We start from the raw sequence: 21,879 nt of genomic DNA, 5'->3' as shown, positions 1-21,879 counted from the left end.
CTTGTCCCGTTCCTGAAGCTCACCTACTTCTCTCCCCTGCAGACACAGATCTCTCTGCAGCACAGTGTAGGCGGAGCTTATGGAGATTTCCGGGCTGCAAGCTCCGCTCACACATGCCGGCAGTGCGACCTGTGCCTGCAGACTGAATGGTGGTGCGGGGAGACGTCTCGCTGCTTCACCATTCAGAGCTCGGCTGGCCTGAAGGATGGGAGCTGAGCGGTGAGTGACGGGGCGTCAGCTCCCAGCGCTCCAGCAGTGAGCGCTTCCATCTGTATTGCTTCTGGACTCTGGCACCCCCTTAGCACGCCACTGCGCAGGGGTCTGGACAGCTGGCAACCGCGGTCCGCCAGTTGAGTACCCCTGTTCTACGCTATAGCCCACAGGTTTATGGTATAGTACAGTTTATTTTTTTTATTATTATTATTATTTTTTAAAGAGCCCTGTATTTTAGTGTTGGCATTAAGCAGTTCAATACGTTAATCTGTTCTGCTATCCTGTAGGTTGCAAGTAGCCGTCTGCTAGTGCAGAGAGAGTCTTCCACTCTGGGAAGTCAACAGCAGCCCCCTCCACCGCCGTCAGCCAAATGGTCCACCATGTTGTCTAACGAACAGCTGAGCCTTGAGCTTCATCAAGTGGAGAGGGAGATTGGGAAAAGAACTCGTGAACTTAGTATGGTGAGCACCTACAACATATCTACACCAGTGGACCATTCATTTATTTTCCCACCCATGTCCCTCTTGGTCTCCTCTTCAGCTCATGAGGGGGATATATGTAATATTTCGTAACTCCATTCTACACATCTACCTCCATAGACATCCAATGACTACTTTGACTTTTGTTACTTGAGAAAAATGTTAAGAATTCATCATTTTTATTTTTTAATTATTTTTTCCCCCCGCCCCCTAAGGAGAGTCATCCCATGGGTGTTAAAAGCAAATCAGATGTCATGAAAGTCGAGAACGGACAGCTGGAGCCACAGGCCAAGGTTCTGCCACATGAGCTCCCTTTGACTTTTAGGTAAATATCTTGTAGTTTAGGGCTCATTCACACGACCGTAAGTGTTTTGCTGTTTGCATACCGCAGATCCGTAGAACACGGATACCATTTTATTTTCACCTCCTGTAGAAATGTCCTATCCTTGTCCTCAAAATGGACAAGAATAAGACACGTTCTACCTTTTTTTTTTTTGCTGGACCGTTGTGTTCTGTCCACAAGATTTGCAGCCCCGTTGAATTGAACTGGTCCGCATCCGATCCGCAAAATTTGCCAGCCGAAAATATGGTCGTGTGCACTGGGCCTTAGCCACATGTATCAACCTACAGCTTGGCGTGCCTCTATGTAAGGAAGATCAGTGAAAGAGCCATTTTGCTTAACTAGCGCTGTGGCCCCTCCATTTCATTGGTCATAAGGGGGAATCTTGGCATTTAGACCCTGCATCGATCAGTGAGTTTGTTAGATGAATAGTGTGTAGATGGCCGCGTGGTCTCCGTTTCCTTACAGCAAAAATGTTATTTATATGTAATTTTACTTCTCTTACAGCAACGAGGTGCCAAATGGATCTAGCTTGGCCCAGGACATCACTATGCTCTCTAGCAAGACGACTTCTTTAACCCTTTCAGAGGATGCCCAAGCCGGTGGGGATAAAAATGAGGCCCTGAGAACTGGAGTCCATTCCACTGCTGCTCCGTAAACCCACGAGGGCTGTTTTACCCACACCCTTAACCCTTAAGTTTTATCTGAAGGCGTTTTTGTTTAGTGGGCGGTGAGGAAAAAAAAAAAAATGAAACGGCATTTATATTTTTGTTCTGTTCTCATATTTTTTTTTTGTGTGGGTTTTTTGTGTTTGGAGGGAGAGTTCAGAGCATTTTTGGGGTTATCAGAAGTTTATTATTATTTAAGAATTGCCTACATAAACCCCGTTTTGGGGGTCAGTTATGGGAAGAACCTGTGACCCTGCTCTCTTGTTCCCTGCCCTCCAAAGCATGACAGACTACATATAAAATGTGCATTGAAAACACCACTAGTAAGAACAACCTCTGCACATATTTTCACGTTAACACATTTTTTAATAAAAAAAAAATATACAGAATACAAAATATATATTAAAAAAAAAAAAAGACACAGATGAAAATTAGCAGTATCTGCAAGCAATTCAAGATTAGTTGTTTTTGTTCTGTGAATGAACTTAATTTTAATACCTTTCAATGCCTTGGATGCAAGGCTTTAAAGACAAAAAAGGAAGATATTATATATATATACTCTGTTTGATTAATTGTACGATCTTATTGCTGTAGATTTACATTTATTTTTTCTTGTTTTATTAGGATGGTATTACATACCCAGAACATCTGTAAGCGCCATTGGCCGAATTTTTCCCTGTTTTAATTTTAGATTGTTTGTGCCCTAAAAGAGTGGAAGATGCATATTTGCCCAAAAGATGGTAAAAGATTCAAATGTGACCATCGTTGTGCTTTTGAGTTTGCAGACAAATTTCCAGGAAATACCTTTCCTTGGCCGGGCAGCTTACTGCCTTTAAACCTTTTGGATTGCTTTCCTTGCTTATCCCTATAGGGAAAGACAGTCGATCCTCTTTTACATTTTATTTTGTTTTATTGCTCCAGTTCTTACAAGCGGAAAGTGAATCAACTTTGCAAATAGACTTCATTCGCAATCTGTCGTTTTGTGTCTACAGCAGCTATGCAGACCTGTTTGTCTCCATGGTAACAGGCCACAGACAAAGTACGCCGTCTGATCTTGTGGTCACACTCCATTTAGAATTTCGCAATTCCAAGGGCTCATTCAGACGGCCGTAGGAATGAGTCTGCACCCGTTCCGCAATTTTGCGGAACGGGTGCAGACCCATTCATTTAAATTTGGCTGCAAAAGATGCGGACAGCACACCGTGAGCTGTCCGCATCTGTCGTTCCGTTTCGCAGCCCCACGAAAAAAAATAGAGCATGTCCTGTTTTTGTCCGCGGACAAGAATAAGCATTTTCTATTATAGTTGCGGAACGCACACTACGGTCGTGTGAATGCGCCCTTACTAGCAGGCATTTGGTGGTAAGAAAGAAGTAGGAGACGGATAGCAGTAGGACTTGCGTGATCAGACTACATAGGGTTTTGTTTGTAGTCTGTTACTATGGAGACACACAGATGTGTATCAGAACTGTAGTTATAAAATGTTGGGATTTTTTTTTGTCTATTTGCAAATGTTTTTCATTTTTCGATGCATTGGAGAACTAAAATAAAATGGTTGCTAAAGAGATCTTCCTTTTTAAAGGGGTATTCTGGTTTTATAAAGTAGACTTATTCCCTATCCACAGGATAGGGGATATCTAGTAGATCGGTGGGGGTTCTACCACTGCACCACCACTAGTCATGAGAACGGGGCCCTGTGCATCCCCCAAAATGAACGGAGCAGCCAGTCGGACATGAGATTGGCAACTACATTCATTTCTATGTCTATTCATTCTTAGTAGATCTGTGGGGGGTCCTACCAAATCATAAGTGGTGCCACTCGAAATGTATGCAGCGGTCAGTCGGGCATGTGCGTGGCCACTCTATTCATTTCTATGGGAGTTGCAGAGATGGTCAAACTCTGTACTTGGCTATCTCTGGAACTCCCATAGAAGTGAATTGAGCGGCCATGTACATGCCTGGCCTGCAGCTTCATTCTTTTCGAGGGGCTCCACGGGGTATGGGTCCTGCAGTCTCATAGTTCTCTAGTAGTTCTCCCCTATTCTGTGGATAGGGGGTAACTTTTATATAAGCAGAATACCCCTTTAAATAGTTGTAACTGTTTTCCCCGTAGCTCCAACGCAACACCCAGCTGTGGTCATTGGGCGCGGTGTTGCCTTCTGCGCAGTATTGTGTTGTATCAAAGGGCAACCATTATAGTTTTGCCTTATAGGTAGCGTGGAAATGCACAGAAGGCTTCCAGGGGGTTAATGCAGCGACATGTAAAACTTATTTAATTCTTCGTTCTTCATATTGACTTATTTGAGGGGAAAGTTAAGATTCCCTTTTCACAAGAAAGCAAGACAGATGGGCAGACGACTGGCTATGTAATACCTTCCCACATCGTTTTGGTGGGGTAAAAGCGAGAATTAATTACTTTTTTTGTTCTTTGTATTTTCTTAGTGTTTTTCCTCCTTTCTTTCATCCCTTCCCCTTTTCTCTCTCCAGTATCTCCTGAATCTTCAACTCCTGCTGGGTCATTGTCCGCCTCAGCATTACGTTCCATGAATCCTATTTAGAAAGAATTGTAAAAAAACAAACAAAAAGAATCGTACAGTCTATGTACTTTTTAGGTTTTGTGGGTCCCCCGCCTGCCTACCAGTTGAAGTTTCCATAACTGAAGGTGCTTGGAAAAGAGCGCCTGTTTGATTTTCCTTATTGCCAGGAGGAGGCACCGCGTTTAATATACTGTTTCACATTGAATTAAATTGAACATTTCGGACCTGCTGGTCACACATTTGATATTTACATGTATCGGCTTGGAGTTCAAGCTAACTTTTTTTTTTTTTTTTTATTTAAATAAAAGATCATAGTGTTATATGTGTTTGTAGACGTCTGCAATGATATGCAAGCACATATAATCTGTTTTAAGGGTTTAATTTTTTTTCTTTTTTTGGATGAGTGCAACTTCCAGGGGCACGGAGATCTGCTTAATAGTGACACGGAGCTTGCCGTTGATTCGGCTTCGTATTCCATGGTTGCAAGATTAATACGGGTTGGAAAGTGAATCTAAAACTCCCGATGACTGGGTGCTATGTACTTTTTCTCTTATCCAGAAGTGACGCTGTACTATTCCTCGAATGCAAACTTTCTGGCTTGAGGCGAAGAGATTGCCTTAGAAGAAATACTCTCCCAAGTCCTCCTATCCCCGCTTGGTAAATCCCTCTTAAGCGCTGGTACGAACCATCCCCTAAGGTTACGTTCAGCAGTTATGTGCCTTATGGGGATCATCACACCCTGTCATGTACTGTTTGACGCTCCCCTGTTTTACATGCGTATCATTCACCAATACACCTAGCGGGTTGCTTGTAATGCTGAGTCTTACAAGCCGTTACCTAATACACACTTACTGGGCGAAAGGGGAGTTGTTTGCCTAATAGATGAGAGCAGATGGAGGACGTCAAATGCCTTGTGGCTGTCGGCAAAATGCAGGCAGTGTCTGTGGAGGGGGGAGCAGCTGTCACCATGTCCTGAAGGCGCCGTCACCCGCTTATCTTTGTGCACACTTTTACAGCCATTTTTTATTGCTTCAGTGCATCTAAAAAAAATCAACTTGGCAAAATGTCTTATTTCAGAATTTCTTGCCGTTAGGGGTCTACAGCATCCGTGCTGACCTGTGCATCTCCATGGTTAGTCTTCAAACATTGCAGTGTGACCCTGCAGTCCTGTTAGTCCCTCCATCTGCCCCTCTTCTATTGGTTGGCAAGAAAAAACTGCAGGTGGGAACGCGTCATACGTGACTGCAAGATCGGCGTACGCAGGGAGAGATTTATCATCTCCCTTGCACCAGAAAAAAGTTGTGTATTTACAACTTTTAAAATGCAACTTTTTTGGGGGCGGGGGGAGAGTTGCGAGTGCCTCGTTTTACGCCACTTTCCTAAAAGGGGGCGTAGCAAGGGTTGGAATAGGCGTGACCAACAATTTATCTTCATTTACGCCAGTTTTTTTGGTGCTAATGAAGCTAGGGATCGCCAGCAGCTCTGAGCTGTCGTAGATTTCCGTTTAGGTGCACGGACTGCCGGAGGATGTGTTTCATTTATGATGAGGCATGCGCCTTGTCATGAATTTGCTGAATCCTCTGGCAGTGCAGGGGATATCAACATCTCCCCCACAGTTTGTAGTCGCAATGGTAGGAGAATTTATTTAAAAATTTTTTTAGCATGTACCGTATCTCCTGCTTGGGGTAAAGCTTACACTTCTACTTTTTTGTGGGGTTCCGTTTCTTCGGTTACCACCCAGAAAATACCAAAACTTGTGCAAATACCAAACCTCAGCATCTCCTTGACTTGCGTTAACCAGTCTTCTGTTCCTTAAAGTTGCCTCATCAATGCTATGAAGAGAAAAAAAAAAAAAAAAGAAAATGAAAATGCATTCAGACGAATTTGTTTAGCAAATAACTTCTGTGAAGTTGCTGTTTTCTAATGGTGTTATAACTCAATAATGTAGAAACGTGGGGAATCCTTCAACTGGTAGGCACGTGCGCAGTGGTTGGGATCTCTGCATGATAAAGATTCGCACATTAGCCATATTAGACCTGTGGAAGTCTCCCCGTCTTGTGATGACCTGTTCCTCTACTGCGTCGGGGAGACCTGTAGAGCGCTGCGATGGCCCCTAAAGAGGCTGAGCTGCTGCTAGAGGGGTTAATGAAGCCGCGCTTTAGAGGTCTCTCCGCTGGGCTTGTCACTTTAGCAACGTTTTCACCATGGACAGCAGATGTGTTTGTATGGAGGTGAAATTGGCCGATTTCTGTACATACACTTGCCTGTTCTTGTAGGGTTGGTATTACACCAGGCTGCTTTCATTACAATGCGTTTTTTTTGTAGATAATGGCTTGTCCGGGTAGTAAAGGTCTACTGATTATATGTGCTTGCAACGATCACGAACACAGTCCTTCCTTACCAATAGGATTTTAAGGGGTTTTCTAAGAGTTTTAGATTTGATAAGTGGGGGGTCGGACCTTGGGACCCCCGCTGATCAATCCAGTTTGAGGCGGCCGCAGGGCTGCAGTGAGCAGCAATACCTCCTTGCATTTAAATCTACATAAAGTATTGGGTAATTATGTAAATACTTATGATTTTGGTTTGCATGTTATCTTAGTTATTTGACTCCCTCAGGTCACATAGGATAAGGGGGTGATGCTTAACTTGAATATATATTGTTTTAAATGGTTTAGTGCTTTCCCCCGCCGGCACATTGAAGAAGCTTGTGAGTCCTGCTTACCCTGCCCACGCATAGAGAGCCTGTGAGTCCTGCTTACCCTGCCCACGCATAGAGAGCCTGTGAGTCCTGCTTACCCTGCCCACGCATAGAGAGCCTGTGAGTCCTGCTTACTCTGCCCACGCATAGAGAGCCTGTGAGTCCTGCTTACTCTGCCCACGCATAGAGAGCCTGTGAGTCCTGCTTACTCTGCCCACGCATAGAGCCTGTGAGTCCTGCTTACTCTGCCCACGCATAGAGAGCCTGTGAGTCCTGCTTACTCTGCCCACGCATAGAGAGCCTGTGAGTCCTGCTTACTCTGCCCACGCATAGAGAGCCTGTGAGTCCTGCTTACTCTGCCCACGCATAGAGAGCCTGTGAGTCCTGCTTACTCTGCCCACGCATAGAGAGCCTGTTAGTCCTGCTTACCCTGCCCACGCATAGAGAGCCTGTGAGTCCTGCTTACCCTGCCCACGCATAGAGAGCCTGTGAGTCCTGCTTACCCTGCCCACGCATAGAGAGCCTGTGAGTCCTGCTTACTCTGCCCACGCATAGAGAGCCTGTGAGTCCTGCTTACCCTGCCCACGCATAGAGAGCCTGTGAGTCCTGCTTACTCTGCCCACGCATAGAGAGCCTGTGAGTCCTGCTTACTCTGCCCACGCATAGAGAGCCTGTTAGTCCTGCTTACCCTGCCCACGCATAGAGAGCCTGTGAGTCCTGCTTACCCTGCCCACGCATAGAGAGCCTGTGAGTCCTGCTTACCCTGCCCACGCATAGAGAGCCTGTGAGTCCTGCTTACTCTGCCCACGCATAGAGAGCCTGTGAGTCCTGCTTACCCTGCCCACGCATAGAGAGCCTGTGAGTCCTGCTTACTCTGCCCACGCATAGAGAGCCTGTGAGTCCTGGTTACTCTGCCCACGCATAGAGAGCCTGTGAGTCCTGCTTACCCTGCCCACGCATAGAGAGCCTGTGAGTCCTGCTTACTCTGCCCACGCATAGAGAGCCTGTGAGTCCTGCTTACCCTGCCCACGCATAGAGAGCCTGTGAGTCCTGCTTACCCTGACCACGCATAGAGAGCCTGTGAGTCCTGCTTACCCTGCCCACGCATAGAGAGCCTGTGAGTCCTGCTTACCCTGCCCACGCATAGAGAGCCTGTGAGTCCTGCTTACCCTGCCCACGCATAGAGAGCCTGTGAGTCCTGCTTACTCTGCCCACGCATAGAGAGCCTGTGAGTCCTGCTAACCTTTCCCACACATGAAAAGCCTGTGAGTCCTGCTAACCTTTCCCACACAGGGCAGATTGATATCTCTCTATGTATATAGTCACTGTGGGTTGAAAGAGAGAGCAGGACTCTGTCTTTCTCTGCCAGCATATTAACAGTGTTGCACTTGAAAGTACTAAATCAAATAATAGAAAACTATATATCCTTCCACTCGGTGTCTCCCCTTCTATCCTATGCTGCTTTAGATGGGAGACCTGGCAGAGATGTTTTAAGTTCAAACCTCTGCTGATGTATTAGGCTACTTTCACACTAGCGTTTTTTTGTTGCGCATCCGTCATGGATCTGTAAAAAAAACGCTCCCGTGACAATAATACAACCGCACGCATCCGGATGAACGGATCCGGTTGTATTATGTGTTCTATAGCCATGACGGATCCGTCTTGAACACCATTGAAAGTCAATGGGGGACGGATCCGTTTCCTATTGTGCCAGATTGTGTCAGAGAAAACTGATCCGTCCCCATTGACTTACATTTTGTTTCAGGACGGATCTGTTTGGCTCCGCTTCGTCAGGCGGACAGCAAAGCGCTGCAGGCATCGTTTTGGTGTCCGCCTTTCAGAGTAGAATGGTGACTGAACGGAGGTAAACTGATGCATTCTGAGCGGATCCTTTTCCATTTCAAATGCATTAGGGCAAAACTGATCCGTTTTGCACGCTTGTGAGAGCCCTGAACGGATCTCACAAACGGAAAGCCAAAACGCCAGTGTGAGAGTAGCCTTACTAGAAAGCGGTGCATCATGGGTGCTGAGATGACCGTAACACAGTGGTCACCTGTTACATGTCTATTCTGACAACGCTGTGGAAGTAAACGGTTGTCCATTATTAAATGTGCCGCTAAATTTTGGTTCAAACTCTGTATTAAAACATAAGTTGTAAACCCAAGTATTTGCGAAATTACCCAATGATTTATGTGTCTATAAATACAAATTTGGGTAAAAGTAGACCTGCCCTTTGCCCTCTTTGAACATTTACTATAGGCCGATGGTATGCAACATTTGGCTCTACAGCTTTTGAGACTATAACTCCCAACATGCTGAGATTTGTTGAGCAGCCCAGGTGCAGGTTGTAGCGGTAGATACATAGGATTATTCTATAGATAACCTGATGAGTGCACATTGTAATAAGTTTCAAATAGGACTAAATGGTGTTACCTTGATTGTTGTGTTTTTTTTTTTTTTTTGCAGCTTTTGGTTGCACACAAACCTGACTTTAAAAATAAAAAAAATCTGCTACGTTTATGCAGAGACAAATGATACTTTGTAGCAAAGTTTATTTAATCATCACAAGACGGACTTCTATCTTCTGGCCTAATTGGCTTGTGCAGAACAGACCCATCACGCGCCTGTGATGTGTAGAGTGCTTCAGGTTTGAGACCTTTCTGTACAGAAATTTGTGATGCATGAGTTCCTATAAGGCAGTTCTTCCCCTTTAGTGTAGGCTGAAAAAAAATGTCGTCCCAAAATAGAAAATGTCAGTAAGTAGGAGATAGATGCCTGACTGTCAGCAGATTTGTACCTATGACACTGGCTGACCCGTTACATCTGCACTTGGCAGCTGAAGGCATCTGTGTTGGTCCCATGTTCATATGTGTCCGCATTGCTGAGAAAAATGTTGTTTATATGCAAATGAGCCTCTAGGAGCAACGGGGGCGTTGCCGTTACACCTAGAGGCTCTGTTCTCTCTGCAACTGCCGCACCCTCTGCATTTTGACAGAGCCAGGCAGTGAAAACTTAATCACATCTGGTCCTGTCAAAGTGAATAGGGCGCGACCGTTGTAGAGAGAGCAGAGCCTCTAGGTGTAATGGCAACGCCCCTGTTGCTCCTAGAGGCTCATTTGCATATATTAAAACATCATTTTTCTCAGCAATGCGGGCACATATGAACATGGGACCAACACAGACGCCTTTAGCTGCTAAGCGCACGTGTAACAGGTCAGCCAGTGTCCTAGGTGCAAATCTGCTGACAGATGCCCTTTTTACGATTACCATTCAATTGTTCTCGAAGGGTCCAATCTATTTAGCTTTGCTGGGTGATTACTACAATAGGAAGTGTAATGACGGTTATATTTGTTGTTTCTCAGCTCTTGAAATTTCCAGTGTAGTCCATAACTAGAAATAAAGGGTCTGTTCTTTTTCTCTCCCCATGGGTGTGTCTGATATTGGGGGTGTCTTATGGGTGGGTGTCTGACTTCCGGGGGGGCCTTCCCTGATTGGGAGAATGGGTGACCTCTCCGCATTTAAATAGAGTGACGGACACGCTGCCGGTATATTCAACTCCATGGGTCTGCTGGAAGTAGCAGGGTACAACTGCTTAGTCATCTCCGGCGACACCATAGAGGTGAATAAAGCGGCATGCATAACCACGACTTCATTCAGATGTCCCCCACAGATCAGACACTTGAGGGATCGACCTCTTTAGGACAGGAATAGATAGATTTTTAGTGGATAAATCTCTTCACTGGTGATCTTTCTTTAGAAAATATAGGCAGTCTGTATAAATAACTGTATTTAATATAGAATTCCCACGTAAAGACGGTAAATTGTATAAACCAACAATTCATAATTTCCAATTCATAGAATTTGACTGACTGGTTTTGTTTTGGCCCATTCATTCTGTACCAGTAAGGAATCGGGATTTCACAGACTTTCTGAATCTCTGAATGTGTATTCCCAAAGTAGATCTGCCACGTGTTATCACATATCATCGACTGTATTCTACTAATACAGTGTGTCCTCTATGAAAGCCAGAAGCACCCCGCACGTCACAGGCCGCAGACTGCACCTGTTATCAACCTGCATTCTATTCTTTCAGGCTGGATTCAGTTTAAGATTATTATTATTAATAATTTCCTTGTTCTTTGGCTCATACCAGTCTCTCAGAGACATTCTGCAGCTATTAATCACCTTTTTGGGTGGAGTTAAATTTGTTTTGTTTTTTTTGTTTTTGTTTTTTGTTTTCTTTTTTTTAACTTTTTAACTTTTTGATGCATTTTGCTTGAAAAAGAGCTTGTGATATTCACCAATCTTATTGATTGTTCTGTGACTGTGCCCTGCAGAGGTTTAATAAAATATATAAAAAAAGGTCTGTTTTTATGTATTTTGTGCGTATTGTATTCATGTACATGAATGTGGAGATGCACACGTTATTCTATGTTCCCACTAGTGTAATATGCCACATTACATGGTGGCATATGCTTTTTTTTTTTTTTTTTTTTTTTTTTTTTTTTTTCCTTTTCACTATTGTCCTCACTAGAGAATGGAATGTATATGACCTTAAAAGGAATGTCGAGGCATTATATTTTGATGACTTATCCTCAGGATAGGTTGTCAATATCTGATCGGTGGGGGTCAGACATCCGGCACCCCTGACAATTAGCTGTTTAAAGAGGAGGTGGCACTCCATTCCAGTAAATGGAACAAGTACTTGTAATTACACTGTGCCTCTGAGAAGACGGGCGGTGTAATGAAGAGGAAGTAACGCTCAGTTGAACGGCGTAGGTGCTTTGTCAGGCCTCCATCGATTAGATTTTGATGACCTATCCTGAGGATAGGTCATCATTATATAATGCCTGCACAACCCCTTTAATGCCTCATGCGCACGATTGTATGTATTTTGTGGTCCGCAAACCCCAGATCCCGGCTGTGTTGTCGTGGATATAAAACAAATGCTATATATATATACACGTATATACGAACGTGCACCCAACGTTTCTAACTATTTTGTCAGTGCCGCCATTCTTCTATATATATATACACTGCTCAAAAAAATAAAGGGAACACAAAAATAACACATCCTAGATCTGAATTAATTAAATTTTCTTCTGAAATACTTTGTTCTTTACATAGTTGAATGTGCTGACAACAAAATCACACAAAAATAAAAAATGGAAATCAAATTTTTCAACCCATGGAGGTCTGGATTTGGAGTCACACTCAAAATTAAAGTGGAAAAACACACTACAGGCTGATCCAACTTTGATGTAATGTCCTTAAAACAAGTCAAAATGAGGCTCAGTAGTGTGTGTGGCCTCCACGTGCCTGTATGACCTCCCTACAACGCCTGTGCATGCTCCTGATGAGGTGGCGGACGGTCTCCTGAGAGATCTCCTCCCAGACCTGGACTAAAGCATCTGCCAACTCCTGGACAGTCTGTGGTGCAACGTGACGTTGGTGGATAGAGCGAGACATGATATCCCAGATGTGCTCAATTGGATTCAGGTCTGGGGAACGGGCGGGCCAGTCCATAGCATCAATACCTTCGTCTTGCAGGAACTGCTGACACACTCCAGCCACATGAGGTCTAGCATTGTCTTGCATTAGGAGGAACCCAGGGCCAACCGCACCAGCATATGGTCTCACAAGGGGTCTGAGGATCTCATCTCGGTACCTAATGGCAGTCAGGCTACCTCTGGCGAGCACATGGAGGGCTGTGCGGCCCTCCAAAGAAATGCCACCCCACACCATTACTGACCCAATGCCAAACCGGTCATGCTGGAGGATGTTGCAGGCAGCAGAACGTTCTCCACGGCGTCTCCAGACTCTGTCACGTCTGTAACATGTGCTCAGTGTGAACCTGCTTTCATCTGTGAAGAGCACAGGGCGCCAGTGGCGAATTTGCCAATCTTGGTGTTCTCTGGCAAATGCCAAATGTCCTGCACGGTGTTGGGCTGTAAGCACAACCCCCACCTGTGGACGTCGGGCCCTCATATCACCCTCATGGAGTCTGTTTCTGACCGTTTGAGCAGACACATGCACATTTGTGGCCTGCTGGAGGTCATTTTGCAGGGCTCTGGCAGTGCTCCTCCTGTTCCTCCTTGCACAAAGGCGGAGGTAGCGGTCCTGCTGCTGGGTTGTTGCCCTCCTACGGCCTCCTCCACGTCTCTCCTGATGTACTGGCCTGTCTCCTGGTAGCGCCTCCATGCTCTGGACACTATGCTGACAGACACAGCAAACCTTCTTGCCACAGCTCGCATTGATGTGCCATCCTGGATAAGCTGCACTACCTGAGCCACTTGTGTGGGTTGTAGACTCAGTCTCATGCTACCACTAGAGTGAAAGCACCGCCAGCATTCAAAAGTGACCAAAACATCAGCCAGGAAGCATAGGAACTGAGAAGTGGTCTGTGGTTACCACCTGCAGAACCACTCCTTTATTGGGGGTGTCTTGCTAATTGCCTATAATTTCCACCTGTTGTCTATCCCATTTGCACAACAGCATGTGAAATTGATTGTCACTCAGTGTTGCTTCCTAAGTGGACAGTTTGATTTCACAGAAGTGTGATTGCCTTGGAGTTACATTGTGTTGTTTAAGTGTTCCCTTTATTTTTTTGAGCAGTGTGTGTGTGTGTATGTATGTGTGTGTGTATATGTATATATATATATATATATATATATATTATGGATAAAAAGAAAAATGTATTCAAATGATATTGATCCACGAGGTGGACATGTAGACACCTCCAAAAAGAGTTCTATCGAGAACCTAATTATTTTGTGCAATCAGTAAGAACAGGGACAAGCGTCTATGCAAAAATATAAATGATTATACGATAATTTAAAATACAATCAAATTAATCAATGTAAATTTCAATGACGCACAATGATATGCAGTACCCAGAATTCACCACTAGATGGTGCCAACATAACACTACTCAACCAACACAAGAATATTATGTAATACTGCTTTCAATTATAAGAGATATCAATCAATTGATTATGCACAGAAATTCAATCTAGAAAATGACATACGTGCCCTTACTCTGCTAACTATGACCAATCTCGGATTGTATTAGTAGTATTGCAATAAAGCTTATAAACTTATCGGCTTTATATCAAACTAGGGAATATAAAGATTCCCAACAGAGAAGTTTTCTCCGAATTCAATATTAGATTCTCTATTGAGTTATGTGCATCGTAACTGAACAGTGCCAATATTGAAGTAGCACCTTAACACTATATCCACACAAAATGGGGATTTAACTTTAAAATACTACACATGTATACAAATCATACATTACCCATGAATGTAGGTGATAGGCAGAGTCTAGGGGAAGTCAGCTCTCAAGAGTTTCTCTGATAATCAAGATCCCTCTCCAGGCTCTTTCTGTTTCCCTTTCTTTTTTTTCTCTCCCTCCTTTTTTCCCTCTCCCTCCTTTTTTCCTCTTTTGGTATGTGGTTTCTTAGCCAAAAACTTATCAGATGAACACACTTTCCTAGTTTAGAACTTTCCAATCATTGTCGGTTAGGCGTGTACAGTCGTGGCCAAAAGTTTTGAGAATTACATAAATATTGGAAAAGTTGCTGCTTAAGTTTTTATAATAGCAATTTGCATATACTCCAGAATGTTATGAAGAGTGATCAGATGAATTGCATAGTCCTTCTTTGCCATGAAAATTAACTTAATCCCAAAAAAACCTTTCCACTGCATTTCATTGCTGTCATTAAAGGACCTGCTGAGATCTTTTCAGTAATCGTCTTGTTAACTCAGGTGAGAATGTTGACGAGCACAAGGCTGGAGATCATTATGTCAGGCTGATTGGGTTAAAATGGCAGACTTGACATGTTAAAAGGAGGGTGATGCTTGAAATCATTGTTCTTCCATGGTGACCTGCAAAGAAACGCGTGTAGCCATCATTGCGTTGCATAAAAATGGCTTCACAGGCAAGGATATTGTGGCTACTAAGATTGCACCTCAATCAACAATTTATAGGATCAAGAACTTCAAGGAAAGAGGTTCAATTCTTGTTAAGAAGGCTTCAGGGCGTCCAAGAAAGTCCAGCAAGCGCCAGGATCGTCTCCTAAAGAGGATTCAGCTGCGGGATCGGAGTGCCACCAGTGCAGAGCTTGCTCAGGAATGGCAGCAGGGAGGTGTGAGAGCATCTGCACGCACAGTGAGGCGAAGACTTTTGGAAGATGGCCTGGTGTCAGGAAGGGCAGCAAAGAAGCCACTTCTCTCAAAAAAAACAATCAGGGACAGATTGATCTTCTGCAAAGTCATATTCTCCGATGAAGCCTCTTTCCGTTTGTTTGGGGCATCTGGAAAAAGGCTTGTCCGGAGAAGAAAAGGTGAGCGCTACCATCAGTCCTGTGTCATGCCAACAGTAAAGCATCCTGAGACCATTCACGTGTGGGGTTGCTTCTCATCTAAGGGAGTGGGCTCACTCACAATTTTGCCCAAAAACACAACCATGAATAAAGAATGGTACCAAAACACCCTCCAACAGCAACTTCTTCCAACAACAGTTTGGTGAAGAACAATGCATTTTCCAGCACGATGGAGCATCGTGCGATAAGGCAAAAGTGATAATTAAGTGGCTCGGGGGACCAAAACGTTGACATTTTGGGTCCATGGCCTGGAAACTCCCCAGATCTTAATCCCATTGAGAACTTGTGGTCAATCCTCAAGAGGCGGGTGGACAAACAAAAACCCACTAATTCTGACAAACTCCAAGAAGTGATAATGAAAGAATGGGTTGCTATCAGTCAGGAATTGGCCCAGAAGTTGATTGAGAGCATGCCCAGTCGAATTGCAGAGGTCCTGAATAAGAAGGGCCAACACTGCAAATACTGACTCTTTGCATAAATGTCATGTAATTGTCGATTAAAAGCCTTTGAAACGTATGAAGTGCGTGTAATTATATTTCACTACATCACTGAAACAAAAATCTAAAAGCAGTTTAGCAGCAAACTTTGTGAAAACTAATATTTTTGTCATTCTCAAAACTTTTGGCCACGATTGTACATTGATAAGGAATGTGACGTCCTAACACTACCCAGAATGCACTTTTGCTACTGGTGTAGTATTACCTACTCATGCCTAGGTGGCACTGTTGTATAAGCATCATACTATTAAGGGTTAACTCGTACATGCCTGACATTTTCAACACTATACATACCTGACAACTGTAAGCCTTATCTCAGAGCTCAGGGACAAACTGATACATAAACCAACTATAATATAGACTCGGAGGAACATTTTGACACTTCACTCTGTGGAATTTATGTTCAAATAAGAAATACAATGAAGCCTCTACTACCACAGGTGGCATGTATCTTATGTCTAAATGACGATTGACTATTAGTCACAAAAGCACAACTTCCTCTGAACGAAGTCTCATTCCCAGAAGTCTCTACAAAAATAGTGATTATAAACCAACATTGCTCTTAAAGGCAATGAATATCCATCATAACTAGACTAAGTAGATATAACTCTTTATACTTCTGAAAAGGCACAACAGTGTGCATACTGCATTTTTTTTAATAGAACTGCCAAAGTTTGTCCATAGAATAGACAAAAATAGGACATGTTCTATTTGTGGAACGGTCACAAAGATATGGACCCCATATGGATGAGCTCTTTGTCCTGTCCAAATTTTTTATGGATCACTAGAAATGAATTGGTCTGTGAGAGATCCGCAAAAAATGCGGAACAGACACAAACCCAAACAGTCATGTGCATGAGGCCTAAAACTCTGTACACTGCAACAAGACAGTAGTGCTGAAGACAACCTCCATGTTCCATTTGGAGGGTTGTACAGCAGGCTTAAAGAGGACCCGTCACCGCTCCTGACATGACCAACTTAATAGCTGTATGCATTCCCCATGTAGTAATAATTCTGGAGCATCTATTCTTATGTCTGTATGTTGTGCCATTCCTTTATTATTTCTAATAGAAGTTTTGAATAAATTGCTAGCAGTCTGGAGTAAGGGTACGGAGGGGAGGTAACGAGTTGGGGGGTATGTCCCTGCACAGTCTCACTTTATCCTATCAGTGCTGCCATTGTCAGACACCTCTCTGTAACTTTACTGCAGACTGCTAGTAATTCAGTCAGAACTTCTAGCAGGAGTAATAAAGGAACGGCACAACATAGAGCCATAAGAATAGATGCTCCAGAATTATTGTTATATGGGGAATGCATGTACAGTTGTGTTCAGGTTAGGGATGTCTGACTGCTATTATTTTGATCAACTACTGTTTTTGGTAGAAATGATATTTCTACATGGCAAATGATTTACTAGCAGGTGTAGTAATAGAAACCCAACAGACATGACATGCATTCTGCTAATTCTCTGTAATTCAATCACTTATTGAAAGGGGCATGTTCAAAATAATAGCAGTGTGGAGTTCAATGAGTGAGGTCATTCATTCTTTGAAAAACAGGTGGCAATTATTGCCCTTATTTAAGGAAGGAAGGCAGCAAATGTTGTACATGCTGGTTACAGTGCATTTCTCTCTGAAATTCTGAGGAAATCGGGTCATCCCAGATATTGTTCAGAAGAACAGCGTACCTTGATTAAAAAGTTGATTGGAGAGGGGAAAACATACACTGCTCAAAAAAATAAAGGGAACACTTAAACAACACAATGTAACTCCAAGTCAATCACACTTCTGTGAAATCAAACTGTCCACTTAGGAAGCAACACTGAGTGACAATCAATTTCACATGCTGTTGTGCAAATGGGATAGACAACAGGTGGAAATTATAGGCAATTAGCAAGACACCCCCAATAAAGGAGTGGTTCTGCAGGTGGTGACCACAGATCACTTCTCAGTTCCTATGCTTCCTGGCTGATGTTTTGGTCACTTTTGAATGCTGGCGGTGCTTTCACTCTAGTGGTAGCATGAGACGGAGTCTACAACCCACACAAGTGGCTCAGGTAGTGCAGCTTATCCAGGATGGCACATCAATGCGAGCTGTGGCAAGAAGGTTTGCTGTGTCTGTCAGCATAGTGTCCAGAGCATGGAGGCGCTACCAGGAGACAGGCCAGTACATCAGGAGACGTGATGGAGGCCGTAGGAGGGCAACAACCCAGCAGCAGGACCGCTACCTCCGCCTTTGTGCAAGGAGGAGCACTGCCAGAGCCCTGCAAAATGACCTCCAGCAGGCCACAAATGTGCATGTGTCTGCTCAAATGGTCAGAAACAGACTCCATGAGGGCCCGACGTCCACAGGTGGGGGTTGTGCTTGCAGCCCAACACCGTGCAGGACGTTTGGCATTTGCCAGAGAACACCAAGATTGGCAAATTCGCCACTGGCGCCCTGTGCTCTTCACAGATGAAAGCAGGTTCACACTGCGCACATGTGACAGACGTGACAGAGTCTGGAGACGCCGTGGAGAACGTTCTGCTGCCTGCAACATCCTCCAGCATGACTGGTTTGGCATTGGGTCAGTAATGGTGTGGGGTGGCATTTCTTTGGAGGGCTGCACAGCCCTCCATGTTCTCTCTAGAGGTAGCCTGACTGCCATTAGGTCCCGAGATGAGATCCTCAGACCCCTTGTGAGACCATATGCTGGTGCGGTTGGCCCTGGGTTCCTCCTAATGCAAGACAATGCTAGACCTCATGTGGCTGGAGTGTGTCAGCAGTTCCTGCAAGACGAAGGCATTGATGCTATGGACTGGCCCGCCCGTTCCCCAGACCTGAATCCAATTGAGCACATCTGGGACATCATGTCTCGCTCTATCCACCAACGTCACGTTGCACCACAGACTGTCCAGGAGTTGGCAGATGCTTTAGTCCAGGTCTGGGAGGAGATCCCTCAGGAGACCGTCCGCCACCTCATCATGAACATGCACAGGCATTGTAGGGAGGTCATACAGGCACGTGGAGGCCACACACACTACTGAGCCTCATTTTGACTTGTTTTAAGGACATTACATCAAAGTTGGATCAGCCTGTAGTGTGTTTTTCTACTTTAATTTTGAGTGTGACTCCAAATCCAGACCTCCATGCGTTGAAAAATTTGATTTCCATTTTTAAATTTTTGTGTGATTTTGTTGTCAGCACATTCAACTATGTAAAGAACAAAGTATTTCAGAAGAATATTTAATTCAGACCTAGGATGTGTTATTTTTGTGTTCCCTTTATTTTTTTGAGCAGTGTATAATGAAGTGCAGAAAATGTTAGGCTGCTCAGCTAAAATGATCACAAATGCTTTAAAATGGCAACCAAAACCTGAAAGATGTGGAAGAAAGCAAAAAACTACCATTTGAATGGCTAGAATAGCCAAAATGGCAAGGACTCAGCCAACAATCAGCTCCAGGAAGATGAAAGAAGGTCTAAAGTCAACTGTGAGGACTGTTACAATTAGCTCGGCTTCACATAGGCGTCTTCTATCTGCAAGAAGCCCCCGCAAAGTCTCACTGTGGAAAGAAAGACATGTGCTGAAGAGGTTACAGTTTGTCAAAGAGCACATTGACTGCCTAAAGAGACCGTCTGTGGACTGATGGAAGTAAGATTGTTCTTTTTCGGTCTAGTGGCCGGCGACAGTTTGTCAGACGACCCCCAAACACTGATTTCAAGCCACAGTGCACTGTGAAGCATGGTGGCGTAAGCATCATGATATGGGGATGTTTCTCACACTACGGTGTTGGGCCTATTTATCGCATATCAGGGATCATGGATCATTTTGAATACATCAGAATACTTGAAGAGGTCATGCTGCCTTATGCTGAAGAGGAAATGGGTGTTCCAACAAGACAACGACCCCAAACACACCAGTAAACGTACAACATCTTGGTTCCAGACCAACAAGCTTGACGTTATGGAGCGGTCGGCCCAATCCCCGGACACAGATGTCCAGCAGTTCTCAGAAACAGCGGTTATACAACTAACTATTAGTGATTCAAAGGGAAAGCAAAATCTTCAAACATTTTTCAGTTTATATAGTAAATGTTTGAGTTTGTAAAGAAGAATACATAGCTCATTGCATTTTAATGGCAATGCTATTGTGACGTTGACCAGCAGGCTGCGCCAGAGAATTGCAGCCTGCTGGAAATTACTCAAGGCTGGTTAGGTGTCTACATGAGACCCCAGCCAGACTCCACACACATCGGCACCCTGCGATCACATTTGCGGGGTGCGGATGGGAGACAGAGGGAGTCCACTCCCTCTGTCAGCACTTTACATGCGGCGGGTGCCATTGCCTGCCACATATAAAGTGTTAAGCAGCCCGGATCGGCACTCCTGCGGGGCCAGGCTGTTAGAGCAGGGCCCCCGTGCAGCGTTTGGACTGGGCCGCCGTACAAAAGCGGCAGCCCAGCTTAAGGCCTCTTAGTGACCGCTGTAAAAACACGTATGGGTGGTCACTAAGGGGGTAACCAGTCTGCCTCGAGCTGTAATTCTTCTCTTGAGGATTCTAATAGTTGAGGATTCTATTTTATTAAGAAGCAACCCTACGTTCTGTTTTGTCAAGGATGTAGGGTGGAATCTCATCCATGAGTAGCAACCTGGTTTGCTTTGTGTGAATTAATTACATAGCAAATTATTTACTTGCAAGTGTAGTAGAGTAATAGAAAAAAAAACTGACCTATTCTGAGTAATTGAATCATTAATTAAAAGGGGAGTGCTCAAAATAGCAGTGTTGGGTTAAATTGGTGAAGTTATTCAATTTGTGGAATAGGTATAAATTTTGTCCCTTAAGGTAGGAGGTTTACAAATTTTGCACATGTTGGCTATAGTGCGTTTCCTTCTGAAATACTGGGGAAAATGGGTCGTTCCAGACATTGTTCTGATGAAGAACATACTTTGATTTAAAAAGTTAATTGGAGTGGGAAAAACATATATAAAATTGCTACAAATTATAGGCTGCTCAACTAAAATGATCTTAAATGCCTTGAAGTGGCAACCAAAACCTGAAAGATGCAGAAGGAAGCTGGAATCTACTGTTCGAATGGATGGAAGAATAGCCAAAATGGCAAAGGCTCAGCGAATGATTACCTCCAGAAAGATCAAAGAAGATCCGAAGTTGTCAGTACAGCTACAATTAGGAGATGACTAAGTGATGCCAAGTTATTAGCAAGAACTCCCCGACATGTCCTGAATAGGTTCAAATTTGCCAAGTAACACACTGACTGGCTCAATGAGTGCAACATTTTGTGGACTGATGAAGGCAACATTGTTCTTTTTGGGTCTAGTGGCTACAGACAATGTCAGCTGATTTCCGAGCACTGAATTTAAGCCACAGTACCCTATGAAGACAGTAAAGCAAAGTGGTGCAAAAATCATGATATGAGGATGTTTCATGGTTCTAGAACTACAGATGCATCTCTAGAATATAATTGACGAGTTAATTTATTTGAGTAATTCAACTCACAAAGTACAACCCATATACTACATATTCATTACACACAGAGTTATGTATTTCAAGTTTTTATTTCTTTTAATGTTGATGGTTATGGCTTACAGCTAATGAAAACCCAAAAGTCAGAATTTCATAAAATTAAAATATTGTGGAAAAAGTTCAATATTGAAGACTCGTGACGTCACACTCTAAGCAACAAATTATTACAAAATTCCGGCTAAGGTTTCCTAAGCCTTTAATATGGTCCCTCAGTCTGGTTCAGTAGGCTACACAGTCATGGGGAAGACAGTTGTCAAGTCAGCGTGCTCTATCCAAGCATATTAATGGAAAATTGAGTAGAAGGAAAAAGTCTGGTAGAAAAAGGTGCACAAGCAACAGGGATCTCCGCAGCCTTGAAAGGATTGTCAAGAATTTAGGGGAGATTCACAAGGAATGGACTGTGGCTGGAGTCAGTGCTTCAAGAGCCACCACACAGACAACTCCAGAACATGGACCACAACTGTCGCCCTCTGTCAAGCCACTCATGTCGGTGACCATGTCGGAAGCGTCTTACCTGGGCTTCATGCTTCCCTCTGCTGACATG

The 21,879-nt window shown here is 43.9% G+C and overlaps 1 protein-coding gene across 1 annotated transcript in view; it reads left to right on the top strand.

The window, feature by feature from the left end:
- The window catches only part of RC3H1 (ring finger and CCCH-type domains 1), an 83,954-nt gene extending 76,864 nt beyond the window's left edge, over window positions 1-7,090 (top strand). Inside the window, 3 exon segments of the mRNA XM_040406732.1 lie at window positions 501-674; window positions 908-1,017; window positions 1,540-7,090. Of these exon segments, the coding sequence (XP_040262666.1) occupies window positions 501-674; window positions 908-1,017; window positions 1,540-1,690 (435 nt within the window). The 3' untranslated portion in view covers window positions 1,691-7,090.
- Window positions 7,091-21,879: the final 14,789 nt, after the last annotated feature.

This window comes from Bufo bufo, chromosome 9, assembly GCF_905171765.1.
Source record: "Bufo bufo chromosome 9, aBufBuf1.1, whole genome shotgun sequence".
Taxonomy (NCBI): domain Eukaryota; kingdom Metazoa; phylum Chordata; class Amphibia; order Anura; family Bufonidae; genus Bufo; species Bufo bufo.
The sequence above is the reverse complement of the archived record's forward strand: the minus strand, read 5'-3'. Positions and strand labels throughout refer to the sequence as shown.